Here is a 15,683-nt window from a genome sequence, read left to right on the forward strand (position 1 = left end):
CTGACAGCAATGACAGGGAGAGGCCGCTTTTCTCCTACACTGAGCAACAGCTTCTGTCCAGCACCACTGCTGCTGAGCCTGGGCGGGTGAGCCCAGAGCAGGCACGGGGCATGCAGGGTCAGGGCTGTGCAATGCGGATCCCCCCAGTACTGCTGAGCTCGAGCCAGCAGCAGTGGCAGTCAGAAGGAGCTGCTTCCACTTGGGCTACCTAGAAAGTCAGTAGAGTTAAGGATCTGCCCCGCTCCTACTGTATGCCCAGGGGGCAGCAGGATGTGCCATGGGTGGGCAGTGTGGGGTAGGCCGGGTCGGGGCTGTGCCCAAGTTCTAGCTTATCCGCTCTGGTGGGGGTGAGTTGGGAGTGGGTGCAGGGCAGGGCTGGGGCTGTCCACTGTTGGCAGTGGTGGGGAGCCACACTGTAGGGTGTGCAGGCTCCAGGCTGTGGGGTGAGGATGAATGCTGACCAGCTTTGGGGGGCACACACAAGGGCCTCTCATGCACTCCCCACCATAACCACACCTTCCTCCACACGTACACAATCACCCCACAAACACTGCACCCCTCCACACCAGTGGGCCTCTGGGGGGCTCTCACTGTTACATGCATACACACACACACACACACACACCCCCCCCAGCCACCTTCTCCCCTGTACCCACCCACCAACATCCACACACACACGTACCCACAGCCCCCCACAAACCTCATACCCCAATATACAAGAGTAAGACTTCATTTTGAGCTATTATGCAATTACCTCTATATACATGACCCAAACGCACAATAAAATCGGGACAAAAATATATATATTTAAAAATAAAGTTAAAATATGTTGTTATCCGTTTGATTTTTACTACAGGTTTCCCTTGATTTATGTGGTTCACACCTTCCTGGAAGACTGCATATAAATCTAATTCACATAAAGGGAGCCCAGTTTATAAAGTAACAGATAGGGATACGTTCCCGCGGCAGTGAGGGAGGGAGTAAGGCTGGAACTATGGAAGGGGCTGGAGGAGGGGCATGGCACGGTGCAGCCCGTTGGCTATTCCCGGGGCTGCAGCAGGGAGCAAAGCAGAGGGAACTCTCAGTGTGTGCGCGGGGGGTGGCGTGTGGCATGGCTCTTGCTGCTATGTGCTACCTGGGATGGCTGTAGGCTGAGGGGCTGCGCTGGGCTCTTCCTGGAGGGCGTGTGCCCCCAGATCTGCGTGCAGACTGCCGCTGCAGGCTGGGGCTGGTGGTGGCACTGGGCTCTTACCAGTGCTTGGGGAGGGCCATGGCGATAAGAGGGGACTACTGCTGCCTCAGTTTGCTGTAGCCCCTCCAATCTGCATTCCTAGTGCCACTGCTGGCCGCCTGCTCATTCCACGTGCAGATCCGGGGGCACATGCCCCCCTGGGAAGAGCCCAGCACAGCCCTCCTGGTGGGGGGGTGTAGTAAAAAGAGCTGCACCCCCCAGTCCTGTACCCACTGACAGTTCCCTCTGCTTTGCTCCCTGCTGCAGCCCTGGGAGCAGCTGATGGGCTGTGCTGCACCCCTCCCCCCACCCCTTCCCCTTCAGACTTACCTTGCATACAGTACTCACCCCCATTTCTACCACTTTTGGTATTCACCAACAGCAGATAATACACACAAGCACAGGGTGGTAGTGAATGTTTAGTTGGTGTGAAGAGAAGCTGCACTGTGCCCCAAACCTCCCAGGGCTCCGCTTGTCCCTACTCACTCCACCTCTTGGGCTGCACCATGCCATGGTGCAGGCAGATGGTATTGGCTGCTCCTGGGACAGCTGCAGCTGTTACGGCTTCTAAGTGTCCTGATAGCTTATCTCCTACCCCTCAGTGATCAGAAACTGGTTTAAACCTGTAACAGAACAGAAGCTCAGAACCGGTTTCAAAACAGCTGAAACTGGTTTAAGATAAACCTGCCTGAATGTAGCATCAGACTTAGCTAATTTGGGTCAAGCCAGTTTAAGAAACTTCTGTCCCAGACCCCTTCCTCTGGTTCAAGTTAAATCACAGTCCTGTAGCATCCCAGCATTTTGCAGCTGTGGGCTGGGCTGTGCTATCTGCTCCAAAAAGCAGGGTTGGCCCCACCCCTCTGTTCCGTAGCTGAAGCAGTGAGGGCTGGCTGGCAAAGGGGTTGGGAGTGGGGGACAAGCCCCAATGGGAATGCAGCCCAGTCTGCAAGGTTGGGGGAGGCCCCCAGGCAAACCCTGGCTGGGGTCTGGGGCCAGGGATGGAGGTTAAACATTCCTTCCCCTGCTCAAACTTACTGCTGGCTGCAGCTGTGGGCTACAAATCCCAGAGGCACCTGGAAGCAGGAAGAAGAAGTGATGAGCAACCCTGCAGAGTCTTGTTGTTGTGGCTCTGGACTGCAAATCTCAGAGACCTTGGGGGCAGCAGGAAGAGGAAGCAAACACATAGCCCATGCTGACTACATGCCAGGGGGGCTGTGCTTTAGTGGCCCCTGGCTTCTGGTCTGATTTCCTGAATCAAAAGTGAATGTTTGTTCACTTCTGTTTTCAATTTAGTCTTTGTATTTTAGATTAACTTGCAAAGACTGAATCAATTCAACCTCAGGCTTTTTGACTGTCTGTACTTAGCTCATAAGATTGGGCCCTTAATATAGTCTGTGGCTTGTTGTGACCTATCCATAAAACTTTTCTAAAAAGGTTTCATGACTATATTGTCTCAAATAGTATATAATTAGAAGTTAGAATCCTTATTCCATGATGATATCTTTGAGCTTTTAATGTATCTTAAATTAAAACTATCTTTATATAGGTTTTTTTTTTTTTTTTAAAGGCATCTTAACAAAAAAAAATGATTAAACTAAAAAAAAATCTGATTTAAATAAAATCTGATTCTTTTTTTAATTATTGTTTTTAATTGTTCAATTTTATCCACCAGACTAGACATCAGGAGGCACTACTTCACAGTCAGGACGGCTAGGATCTGGAACCCACTTCCAAGCGAAGTGGGGCTGGCTCCTACCTTGGGGGGCTTTAAGGGGAGGTTAGACGAACACCTCACTGGGGTCGTTTGACCCCAGTACTTTTTCCTGCCATGGCAGGGGGTCGGACTTGATGATCTGCTCAGGTCCCTTCCGACCCTACCAACCATGAAACTATGCTTGAACTGAAAGAGCAGTGATCCTGTTGGTAAAGGTGGCATGAAGAAACAAAGAGCTCTTGGTCTGTGTCTTTCAGATTTGTTCTGCAGCGGGAGAAGCATTTCCACTACTTGAAGAGAGGCCTGAGACAGCTGACAGATGCCTATGAGGTAACTGCTTGGTGCCAGCTCTTCCCTCTCACTGTCATCAGCTGCTGCTGCCAGCTCCAGGACCAGTGCAGAACCAGGACACCAGGAATCTATCCATCTTGTTTCTCCACTTGAAGAGCACCTCCCCACTTTCCTTTTCCTCCAGCTGAACACACTTTACATGTGGCTTGCATTTAGTGTTTTGCCAAAGGCTGCTTGGACAGGTCAGAGAGGCAGCACTCGGTTCTGCTGACTGGTTTTTCTGTATCACTGGCTGTCACATCCCTTGCATGGACATGGGATCAATAACATTGGTTCTTGACTTTGTTTAATTTCCAGTCTTCTTTCTAGGCAGACAGTTTAATTTCAGTTTAGTGCTTTCTGCCCTTGTGCTTTCTGCCCTGGACATTTTCAGAGGGTCACTGCATGCAGTTAAATAGCCAAAATGTTATGCCCTAGAAGTGGCTTGATTTTAGTAGTGAGTAAAGTGAGTGCTGCTGTGAATGTGGTCTGGAAAACATCTTTGGGGCCTTCAGCATGGGAAATGGTTACTGCCTGATTTGTTTTTTTATAGGGCTACTTTTCACTGCACTTCCCAGGGCAGCATGGGCACTGATATCTATGCTCTTTCCTTCTGCACCTTTATTGTGTCCTACATTGACCACTGTCACTGCAGAGCTGTATTTTTTTCTTGCTGCTGTATTTCCACTGCAGAGGCCTCTTTCTTGCTGCTTGTCCTCTGCAGCCCTCTTCTCATCTCCCTGCACCAGTGTAACAAGGTCAGTCTGTATCATCAACTGGGACCTGATGGGTGTCTTCTTTCCCCACCTGTAGTGTCTGGATGCTAGCCGTCCCTGGTTGTGTTATTGGATCCTGCACAGTCTCGAGCTGCTGGAGGAGCCCATCCCGGAGTCGGTGGCTTCAGAGTAAGTTTTGTTTGGTGCCTTCCATTCCATCTGTAGCAAATTCCTGTTGCAACACAAGACTCTGGAACTGAAAAGACAGACCCCCTTCACTTGGTCTGGCATACTATTGGCCAGACAGAGTAGTTGGGAGAGAGTCAGTGTGGATAATGGAGTGATCCCAGTTCCTGTATTTTGAACCAGGAAGGGTCAGTGGTGTCCATTGTGAAAGAAGTGGTCTTGCTTAGCGGAGGCTGGAGAACATGATCTGGCAAGCCCTGCCCTTAGTCCTGTGTGGGGTGATTGAGAGAGGGGGGCATCTCCTAACATTCTGAAGAAATCCTCCTCTCTTCCCTCCCATGGGTCATTTCAGAGGTACCCTCTCTCTCTCACTTGCTTTCTTTTTGGTTCAGGCTGGTCAACCAGGTCACTGGGCCAGATAAATTCCAGAGGGGAGGGGGGAGCTCTTTCTTCCTCCAGTGGGCATTTTGAAAAGCCCACAAGCAAAGTGCCTCCAGGCTGCCTCCTGGATGAATTCCTGTAAGTAAAAACTTGAAAATTAGCCAGGAGTTAGGATTTATGTCTAGGCAGACATGTTATAAAAGGACTATTCCATCCAAGACTGTGTGAGACTCTGATTGATTATGTTTGCTCAAGGTGTATTCTGACTTCCTTGTTCTACCCCCCTCTCCCCTCAAATCCCCCTCTTCCCCTGATCAATAAAGGTATTGGGTTTTTTTGCTCCTGGCCCAGCCAGCAGAGCTTGTACTGCTGCAGAGCAGCAGAGCTTGTCTGTGTATGTTCCCTCAGTCATACCTGAGGTTGTCTTGGGATGCTTCAGGCTAAAAGAGGCACCCAGAAATATTACCAGTGGGCAAAGCACTCCCAAGGCTTGCAGGGTCTGTGTGACCCAGGCTGCACAGAGACTAACAGAGACTAGTGCCCGGGTAGTGGCAGTGTTACTCTGGGTGTTCTCCAGGAAGCGGGACAGCTGGCTGCAGGCACTCTGTGGGAGACTTCCAGAGCGAGGTTTTTAGGCCTGGCACAGAGGCAGGTGGCTCTGCGTAGTAGCGCCCCCTACTGTGCCACCACAGGAGCCATTGGTTGTACGTTAATAAAACTCACTGTTAGTGATCCTGTCTTTCGGGGTTTGTCTCTTGTCTCCTGGTCTCCCTTTCTGGATTGAAGGGATTTCATAGCCAGAAGGCACCATTGTGCTGTCTTTATTTGACTCAAGCCTGAGATCCCTCTGCAGCTTATAATTCCTACCCAAGCTAGGGCTCCTAGGCTGTGTCCACAAGCGTCATAGGACTTGATTTTCCATAACATAGATCTGAAACCTCCCTGAACTGGCGTACCTGCTTTATGCACTTAAGTGGAAGAAAGTGCCATTGGAGGGGACAGACTCTTAGTTTGGCTGTGCAATTGTTACCTGAGTACATGTGTATGGACCTGGGACCTCACCTTGCTATCCTCCCACTGAAACGCAGCCTGCACCCATTGATGGAGGACTGTCAGGGAGGGAGACATGCATGTTGAACTGCTTCTTACAGCACAAGGGGAGTGGGGCTGCCCTGTAACCTTCCCTGCCACTTTGGGTCTGTTTTGGGCAAAGTGTGTTCTGGACTTCTCAGGTTGTAGCCAGCATTCTTGAACCAAAAGACTGGCCCCTGTGTGCTCAGATTTCACCCCTCACCCATCAACCCACATGGCCTGACAACTCCTCTCTTCATTGAAGGCATCCAGGGAGAACACTCCACACGTTGAGATGCTGCTAGGCCCTATTGACAGCTCCTTCCCAGTGCAGGCCTCCTGACTCTCTGGCCCCAATATCCTGCTACCTCTCCATCCTGTACAGTGGGTACCATCTCCAGCTGGGTTGCGAATAACTTGCCCAACCCTCCCATTCAGTCAGGATCTACCTAGCTTTTCAAAGATGGTGCTGGGATTTTCCATTGCTCCATACACCTATCCCTTACCTTGTGCCTACGGATGGCTAGGTTTGATGACTGCTGAAATAGTTTCTCTCCCTGCAGGGAGATTAAGGTCACCCAGTTGAAGTGCCAGAAGGGTCGAATCATGTATGCATATGTTTGACCTTTCAAAACCAACATTGTCTCTTACTTGCCTCTTCTGATTCCAGTGTCTGCCAGTTCCTAAGCCAGTGCCAGAGCACCCAGGGTGGTTTTGGAGGGGGGCCCAGCCAACACCCACATCTTGCACCCACGTATGCAGCTGTCAATGCTCTCTGCATCATTGGTACTGAAGAGGCATTCAATGTCATCAACAGGCAAGACGGTCTGGACCTCGGGTGTCTGGGCCTACTGGGGGTGAGGTGGGGTGGGGGAGGAGCAAAAGAAGTTCCTTTATAAAGCTGTATATCAGCCCAACTGGTGTGTGTTTCTGGGGCTTTCAGCTGTTCCTATTGATGGGTTGGGTCCTGTGTGTGGTAGGACTGTACCCTCAGTGATGCCCTTTCTACCTTTCAGGAAGAAGCTCTTAGAGTATCTGTATTCCCTGAAGCAGCCTGATGGCTCCTTCCTCATGCATATTGGAGGCGAGGTTGACGTCAGGTGAGTAGGGTCTCTGGTTTCTTAGCGCTGTCCTGAACATGAGTGTGCATGTGCGAAATACCAGGAGTGTAGTGCTTTTCCCAGCTGGGATCCTGGGTTCTCTGCTGCACGGTTGCTGGGTGCAAGGGAGGAGGTGAGTTGCCATTGCCTTGGCTTTACACTGTAACCTTTGGTCAAAAGCCCATCTTCTTCCTTTTCCCCTCTGTAAAACATAGGCTTGCAAAATTCCTAGACCAGAAGGGTCCCATCAGCTTACCAAGTCCAACACTTTGCCCTGAGCCCATTAACTTAGTGGTTCAGAAAGGATGCACCCAGCTAGACCAAAGCAAAGCCCCTTTATAATGGAATAAACATACTGTAATGTGTCTGGTGGGTCTGGCACCTGGTGCCCCCTGTGATCCAACCTGCCTGCTGGCTCTCTCTTCTGGCCCCACCTTGCCTCCAGTCTTTCACCTGCCATGGCTTTGTTATACTTTGGTTTACTGAGAAGGCAGTCCCTAGGGCAGAGCTTTCCAAACTGTGTGCCGCGACACATTAGTGTGTCGGTGGCAGTGTGTAGGTGTGTCGTGTGAAATGCAGAAAATTTTGCGGAAGGGCACCACGGAGCAGCCTTACTCGCGTCTGCTTCCCTTGGCCCCTCCCCCGGAACTGAATTACTGTGTCGCGAAATGATGCATGTCTAAGAAGTGTGTCACCAACATGAAAAGTTTGGAAAGCTCTGCCCTAGGGTCTTGGGAGTAGTCCTACTGCTTTCTTTGATGGCCAGTTCTGTCTTTGCAGTGTCTAACCCACATCTGGGGTCTGTGTTCCCTGAGGCCACTTCCTCTTTGGGAGCACTCCCACAGGCTTCCAAGAACCTGTTGGGGCTTCAGGCATCCCATCCTTGGCCCCCTTTTTCTCTAGCTGAATCCCATCCTTGGCCCCCTTTTTCTCTAGCTGAATCCTCAGCCTTGGTCTACTGCTTGAGACCTCAGCTTCTGAGCCTTGGCCCTGAATTGGCTGCAGCGTTTCCTAGGGATCCAGTTTCACCCTGCCAGCCTCAACCTCTTTAGCTTGGGTCTAGCTTTTGGTGCTGGTAGAGGGGAGTACCTCCTATATAGCCCACCCATGGCCGCCTCCTCCCCTGCAGCCACAGTCCAGTTCTCCAGTTGAATGCAAACAAAAAAGCCCTGACTTAACTGGTCCTAACATAAACTCCCCCAAGTCTCCAGGTGGGTGTGCTTGACTCCAGTCTCTAGCTAGCTCAACTAGAAGCCCTGTGTCCTGCAGCAGCCAGAGCCAGAACACCCTCTCCCAGGCCAGAGGCTAGACTTAATATGCCCCAAGCCCAGCCCCCTTCTGGTCACAAGACCCTGTCTCCTGCACCAAGGCTGCTAATTCCGCCATTAACTGCCTGCCCTTTTCTAGCCCCTGGCTCAGTTCACTTCCGCAGCTACATGTGCTGCCACTTTGCCCTCAGGCTTCCTGCATTCCCCCAGCATCCCTGGTAACAGGGGCAGAGGTTCTCTGTTACACATACATACTGGGAATTGTATCAGCATCATAATTCTCCTGCCTGGACAAGTGCTTAACTTTGCCAACAAGCAAGCACTAGAGTTCAGAGCTGTCCAGGAAGTTGATCCAGAGCAGAATTTGATCAAACATACAGCCTGTGGACCGCACTGAGCTCAGTGACCTGGGCCATCAGGCCCACAGGCTTTTGTCCCAGCTCTGAACATGGTGGTGGGACTCCCTGTGGTGGCTGGCAGCATCAATCAACACCATTTGCAGGAGCCCTGCCGCTGTGACCAGCGCTGGGGCAAAAGACCCAGCTGAGTGAGCTCTGTCTGAGTGGTCTGCAGCTTCTGCCCATGGTGTTGCTGGAGCTGCTGCCTTCTGGCAAATGCCAAGATGCAGGCTGCCATTGTGGGAAGCTCTGCCTCGATGTTCTGGCCACAGTTACGGGGCTTCTGCTCACAGCACTGATGGAGCTGCTGGGGCTCTGGCTGCCACTGACTGTTACAGCCAGGTTGCCTGTGCCCTGGCACTGTCACCAGAAGCCCTGCCACCTTGGACAGAGCTCTGGTTCTGGACATAGTAGTGGAGTTTTCGTCCACTGTGCTGCTCAAGTTGCCAGTGCAAGAGCTGAGAGTGTTTCAAGCCTTCAGTGCAACTTCCTCAGCTCGCATTATAGGGCATGGGGACGCAGTGAGGCCTGAAGATAGAGCTGACAGTTGGGAGAGATGGGTTCTGTTTCCAGCTCTGCTATTTTTCTGCTGGTGACCAGTGACTTCCCTTCCTTGTGCTTTTACTGTCTGGATAGTGGGGATAGTGACCCTAGCCTGCTTTGTGATCCACAGGTAATGGGAGCCAAACATTTCTACTTACATTATTGACCCCAGCATAACTTCTCAAGGGGAAGGGGAAGGGACAGCGCTGAATAACCAGCATTCCTAGGGAGAACACTGACCTGTCCCAATGGCCAGGCTCATATTGGCAATTTTGGAAGCCAGGGGGAACTTGGAGCCCAGGAAGGTTGGCAGGAATTTGTATGACAGACGGTCCAGGTCTGCCTGTCCCTATAGTAAATAGCTGGGTAATGATGGCCTTTTCTCTCTGTCTGTGAACCCCAGGAGTGCATACTGTGCTGCCTCAGTGGCTTCGCTGACCAACATTTTCACACCTACACTCTTTGAAGGGACAGCTGTGTGGATAGCCAGGTGAGCAATGTATTGGGGCTGCACCAGCAGCACTGTGACATATGGGGGCAGACCCATGGATGTCCACAGGGCTCCGCATACAGGCAATGGCCTGTGCAGATGGTTGTGAGGGAGGGGCCTGTAGACAAGGGAAACCTCAGGTGTCAGCCTTATAGTGACTATTCTGTTCTCTTGCTGATCTGATGAGACAGGTGCCAGAACTGGGAGGGTGGCATTGGTGGAGTCCCTGGCATGGAGGCTCACGGAGGGTACACTTTCTGTGGACTAGCTGCATTGGTCATCCTGAAGAAGGAGCACTTGCTGAATCTGAAAAGCTTGTTGGTAAGTGAGCTCCAAGGAGCTCTTACACTCCAGGAGTGGGGACTCCAGGACTGAAGAGATCCTGTGTCATCTCTGACTTCACCCGAAATGGTCTGGGTGGGGTGTGATGGTGTTGCAGGACAGTTTAGGAGTGGTGGACTGGGCAGAGTTGCCCCTCTACGGGATTGAGGCCAGGCCTAGGAGTCAGTGTAGAGACCTGAATGTGTTTTCACTGCCTGGGACTTCTGTCTTCCATGTGATAGGATGAGCGAAAGAGTGGCTGAATAAAGCCTAGCACCCTTAATGCTGGCCCTTTTCTCATGCTACTGGAAGGAGGTGATTACCCTTCCTGCAGAAGAGGATCCTGCACGGTTGTGCATCACTCTGTAGTATTTCTGCAGGTTTTTTTGAGAGCTAGGTAGTGGCAGGAGCACATCTGGGACCTGTCAGGAATTCTGTCAGAATGGTTTTCTGACAAACATTTAGGTTTTTGGAAGGTTTTTCCTTTGTATGGGGAAAACTCAAACTTCTAGGTCAAAACTGAAGAACTAGAAGCTGGTGCACTTTCTGTATGGGAAGGTCTCTACAGTGCCTGGCAGGGTCTGCACCTCAGATACCTCCTATCCCATTTTCTTTATGGATTGGGCTTCTCAGGAACTGCATCTCCTGTGATGCCCTGTGGTCAGTCTCCTGGGGAAGGGAGGTGGTGCATTGTGGAGCATGACAGCAAGGGTGGAGGGGCTTGTCCAGATGCTTGCCTTCCCCCTCCCCTCCACCTTTCAGTGAGGTAGAGGAGGAGGGAAATGCCCCAGGCACTAATCAGTGGGATGCCAGAACCACCAAATTAGTTGCATCTTGGTGTCTTCCTAAGTCTTACATGCATTCTTGTCTGTCCCTTCCAGCACTGGGTCACAAGCCGACAGATGCGCTTTGAGGGGGGCTTCCAGGGTCGTTGTAATAAGCTGGTGGATGGCTGCTACTCCTTCTGGCAAGCCGGCCTGCTGCCCCTTTTACACCGAGCACTCCATGCCAGAGGCGAGTCTGATTCTTGTCCTAGCGAAGCAGGATGTAGTCATAGTCATAGAAAAGTAGGGCTGGAAGGGAGCTCCAGAGGTCATCTAGTCCAGCCTCCTACTGGGGCAGGATCATCCCTATCCAAACTATCCCATACAAACAGTAATCTAAACTCAATGCAAGATGCTCATCAGTCTGGACACAATGCAGACTCTTAACTTGCCACAGGTACAGCAGCCAATGTCCTACTTCTATAAAATGTTGTCAGTGTACATTCAAGAGGTCTGAGTTAGAGGGCTTTGCCCTCCACTACAGAGGAGGGCAAAAAACCCCACAGTTTATACCAGCCTGACCATGGGGCAGAATTCCTTTTTGACCCCAGATATGGTGATTATTAGTCTGACCCTGAGCAGAGGAGCAAGACCCACTAGCCAGGAATCTCTGGTTTTGATGTCAGCAGGAGCATTGGCACACCCCTTAAGCTGTAGCCAGCACCCAATATATCTGGGAAGGCTATGCTATCTAGGCTGCAGAGCTGTCAACCTCAATAGCCTCCCTCCCTGACAGGGTGGTGGGGTTGGTGCAGCTCAAAACCTATGCAGAAAAATTGGGGGGCAGGGGGTTACAGGAAAATTGTTTTTCCAGCTAAGAGAAGTTATGCCAAAAAGTGTGTGCTGCATGGGAATGCTTCTGACTGGAAAGCAGAATCCTGGCTCTTGGGGGCCACTTGGACTGGGCTGTGCTTCTGCAGTTTTGGGTGCCTCAGCTTGAAGAAGCGGGGACATAGTCTGACCAAGGAGGGCTGGCTTGTAGAGGAGAAATGTGTGAGGCATCCCAGCTGCATCTCCCAGCATGCACTGCCCACCTTCTCCAGGAGAGAGCAGGGTGCATGATGCAAGAGAGATGTTGAACCAGCCAGCCCAGACAGAGGAGGAGGATGTGAGCGAGGCACCCAAAGCGCATCTCCCATCAGGCCTGGGGCAACAATTTTAACATCAGGATTCCTCCCCATCCTCCCCCAAGCCCACAGTAGCTGTCCTTGCTCAACCACCTGAATTGGCCCCAGCTCCTTATTTAAAGGACTGCCTCAGCTCCTGACCTTTTACTAAAAATGCCTCCAGTAATGTTCTAATCCAGTCCAAGCAGCAAAACAGAGTTAAACTCGGGTAAAAGGCCACTGAAGGCATGGGCAGACATGCTTCTTGTGGTCAGAGTGATGCCATGCCTGGGGATGCTGGGTAACCTAGGTCCCCTGCTCACAAAGCAGGAAGCACTGACAGGATGCTCACCCACGGAAAGGGCTGGTGTGTGGAGAAGGAGTTGCTTATGCTAAGTCTGAGGTCTTGTCTGCATGACTTTGGTTGCCTCGAGCACGTGCTTCCCTGCAGAGATCTGATGTATGCTGACAGAACCCCATGATCTGTCTCATTGTGTGGGAGGACTGCCATCCTACCAGCCTGTAAGCTCCCCCTCCTGGGACAACTGCCTCCCTGTCAGCCCTGGGCTCCTGCCCACAGAGCACCCCACCTCCTGTTGATGTGATGTCTCATATCAAGGGTGTGCAGCACCAGCAGACCCAGGTTGGGTGTGCGCATGTATTGGCAGCTTCTGGCTGGCAAAACTTCCTGGCACAGCCCTAGCCAGTCAGGCGAGTGCAGGGGGAGCCTGTCCTGTCTGAGAGCCAGTGCATGTCTATGTATCCTGACTGATGTTGGGGTAGGACCCACTAGAACCATTTTTTCCCTCCCCTTTGGGTTTTTCTTCATGCTGCTTATTCCTCCTCCCCAGGTGACACTGCCCTCAGCATGACACACTGGATGTTCGACCAGCAGGCACTGCAGGAGTACCTGCTGCTGTGCTGCCAGTGTCCTGCAGGAGGACTGCTGGACAAACCGGGCAAGTGAGTGCCTTTGTGGGAGTTGTGGCAAAGCCACAACTCCACCCTTAACCATACCAGAGCTGCCCAAGTGCCAGCTACCAGGTCCTCCCTCCTGGAAATGCTGTATAGAGCAGGGGTTAAAAGCAAGCTGTAGCCCAGCACTGGAGGGGCTGCCTTTCAACTGTGGCTTGCAGAGCTGTCATTGCCAGGGGTCAGGCAAGGGAGGAGGAGTCAGCTGTCTGTGCTCCTCAGGGAAGAAGCAGCTGGCTAACAGCCCATGGGCTGAGGCCCACTGGCTGTATTCACCTCTGCTATGCAGCTTATTCAACAACAGTTGAGAAATTTGGATCACCTGAACTAAAAATGTTTTTTATTTAGTATAAAGAAAATAACCTGAGAGCTCTCAGCCTCCTTGTTGGTGCTGGCCTGCATAAGCTTTCCCTCCCTTTGTTCTCACACACTCAAATTGTACTTATATTAGCCAAGTACAAATGCCTCTTAGTACTTTGGCTTTTGTGGGCTTGTCTCATGGGATTCTGGGGAAGTTGGCTTTGATGTGTGGGTATCATCAGGTTGTATTATTTATGAATATCCCTGATAGACTTGCAGGTAAAACTGCAGCCTGCCCCTTGCATGGTGACCCAAGCTCATGTGGTGCAGGGGACAGGGCAATGGGCCAAGGGGAGCTAGCTTTGTTCCGGGAAAAGGTCTTACTAGCTATATCCCTTGTTGGCCACAGATCACGGGATTTTTACCACACCTGCTACTGCCTGAGTGGGCTGTCAGTAGCCCAGCACTTTGGCAGCGGAGAGCTCCTACATGAAGTGGTGCTGGGAGTCCCTGAGAATCGCCTTGTAAGTGGTCCTTGGGTTTGGGCGGGCAGTCAGTGGGACTGGGCATGCTTGCACCCTTTGCCAGTGCAGCGTGTGGCCCCTTGATCTCTTCCCCCACCCCCTCTGCCAGGCCCTGGCGTATCTTGCCCCTCCCCCATCTTTGCAGGTCTGGGTGCAGCAAACACCATCCTCCGCTATGGGGGAGGGGAGGTGCTGTTGCTACAGGCTTTTCCCAGGAGACCCCATGAATGTTTTTGGGCTTCCAAATATTCTGCGGGTGGGACTGTTCTAGTTTGATGCAGTTACCCTTAGCTCATCGGCTCCCTTCCCTCACAGGTGCCTGGCCGCTTTGTTGGGCTGTGGCCCTGTGCAGAGTGTGGTTTGTTCCCTGGGGAACAACCAGCAGGGGCAAGGCTGACATGAACAGACCTCATCCTTGTTTGGCTGTGTAGGGGGCCAGGCAGCTGCGTGGTGACCCTGAACCCCTGATCTGAAGCCTATTTGTGATTGAGGTCTGGCTGGTGGGAGCTACCTGTGGGCTCTTACTGCAGGTACCTGACTCCTTCACTGAGTCTCATGTCTTGCTGGGGTGCCATGATTTAAAAACCTTTTAAAGCCTGCCTGGGCTGTATGGAAGCACTCTTCCACCCCCTAGAGGCACTATTGGAAAGCAGAGCACTCAGTGCTGGGCACTCATACAGGAAGCAATGAGTGGAGAGGTATTGCATGGGTCTGATTCTGCCCATTCTGGCAGTGCCTGCATCCAACCTTGGCAAGCATGAGCACTAATGTGGGCATTTTCATCCTTCCTGCCCCCTCACAGCAGCCAACGCATCCTGTGTACAACATCTCCCCAGACAAGGTTGTGCAAGCTGTCCTGTACTTCCTGCAGAAACCCATCCCTAACCTGGAGCCGGAGCTAGAGCCGGAGCAGGAAGTGCCTGCAGACTAGATGCCTCTGTGCCATGGAATGGACTCTGGCACCGGATCATCCTCCCTGGGTTCAGACCAGCCTTAGTCATCCTGGGGCTCCTTCTTGGAGCTAACTTAGAGCGTGTGCCCCCTCTTGACTTACCCACAAGAGCTCAGGATGCTAGCCATACCAAAAATAACCTGCTCAGTAATCGCTGCACCAGGCTGTAAGCACAGGGAGTGTGCAGCCTGCTCACTAGCATGTAGAAGAGGCAGAGGCCCCACTAATCCTCCATATGAATTAAAATAATGATTTGTGTGAATCATTTAGCATCAATAAACCAGAGCTAATATATGTTATTTCCTTTGCACTGTGCTAAGCCTCTAACGGAAGCAGCAGCCTTCTCCCCTGTGTGCTGGAAGTGGCCTGGGTTTCTGGGCTTGTGTCCTGTTGGGCAACAGTGTTGTGGAGAGGTGACTCTGTAAATGAGCTGGGAGGAAATGCTCCAGCCTTTTGATCACCAAACACGGGGCTGCAGCTTGCAGAGTCGGGTACAGAGGAGCAGAGGATGCACGGCTTCTTTGTGCATGGCTGGGGTTAGCTGAGCTTTTTCTGATCCATCTGGTCCCTTGCCAGTTGGCCCCAACCAGCCCAGGAAGCTGATGTAATGTTGCTGCTGCAGTGGTTTAACCAGTCTCTCCTGTTTCTGCGCTCAACGTCAGGCTGGCCCCCCTGCTCATCCACACCAGACTTAACTCCCCAGGCCAGGAGGAGTCCTACAGGCAACTGATGGGGTTGGGATTCAGTCCACTGCCCCCATCCCTGTCCCATGTCAGGTCAAAGCTGGGAATGTGCCTGTTTCCAAAGCAGCATAGACTTCAGGAACGCCTTGCCTGGGGCCAGCTGCAGAAACAACCACTGTAGCAACAAACGTGGGATTTCCCACCCTGAGCAGGATCCAGGGTGAAACAGGGACAGGCCTGTTTCTTATCTGTCCAGGGACCCAATTGCATCATCTTGGATGGAACGTTTCTTGCCTCTGCTAATAAATCCATAATAAAGGCTAATGTGTTTTCTTACCAGGTCCCATGAGTAATTATTGGCCAGCAGCCCCAGGGCCCATGTGCAGGAAGAGGCAAGTTTCTGTCATTCCCTACATCTTGAACACACGCATACACACGTACAGGGGATCTTTGTGGTAGAGAGTTCTTCATACCCCCTGCAGCAAGCAGCTTAGTCTGCCTTGGGCTCACAGCAGTGGCGTAGGCTGTGGGCCTCTGGCTGCATCATGTTTCTGGTGCACTGGCTGGGTTTTG

At 51.9% G+C, this 15,683-nt stretch overlaps 1 protein-coding gene across 2 annotated transcripts in view; it reads left to right on the top strand.

Annotated features, from left to right (window-relative positions):
• Positions 1-15,446, top strand: part of LOC102385137 (protein farnesyltransferase subunit beta) — a 16,595-nt gene extending 1,149 nt beyond the window's left edge. The window contains exons 2-11 of one of the 2 annotated variants that reach the window (XM_025215228.1): positions 3,203-3,275; positions 4,089-4,180; positions 6,300-6,446; positions 6,646-6,729; positions 9,342-9,428; positions 9,620-9,749; positions 10,631-10,763; positions 12,531-12,642; positions 13,361-13,475; positions 14,278-15,446. In XM_025215228.1, the coding sequence (XP_025071013.1) occupies positions 3,203-3,275; positions 4,089-4,180; positions 6,300-6,446; positions 6,646-6,729; positions 9,342-9,428; positions 9,620-9,749; positions 10,631-10,763; positions 12,531-12,642; positions 13,361-13,475; positions 14,278-14,406 (1,102 nt within the window). In that variant the 3' untranslated portion in view covers positions 14,407-15,446. The remainder of the gene's footprint in view (positions 1-3,202; positions 3,276-4,088; positions 4,181-6,299; positions 6,447-6,645; positions 6,730-9,341; positions 9,429-9,619; positions 9,750-10,630; positions 10,764-12,530; positions 12,643-13,360; positions 13,476-14,277) is intronic. The other variant, XM_025215229.1, reaches the window with a different exon arrangement.
• The last annotated feature ends 237 nt before the right edge of the window (positions 15,447-15,683 follow it).

Source organism: Alligator sinensis, unplaced genomic scaffold (genome assembly GCF_000455745.1).
Source record: "Alligator sinensis unplaced genomic scaffold, ASM45574v1 scaffold998_1, whole genome shotgun sequence".
Classification (NCBI taxonomy): domain Eukaryota; kingdom Metazoa; phylum Chordata; order Crocodylia; family Alligatoridae; genus Alligator; species Alligator sinensis.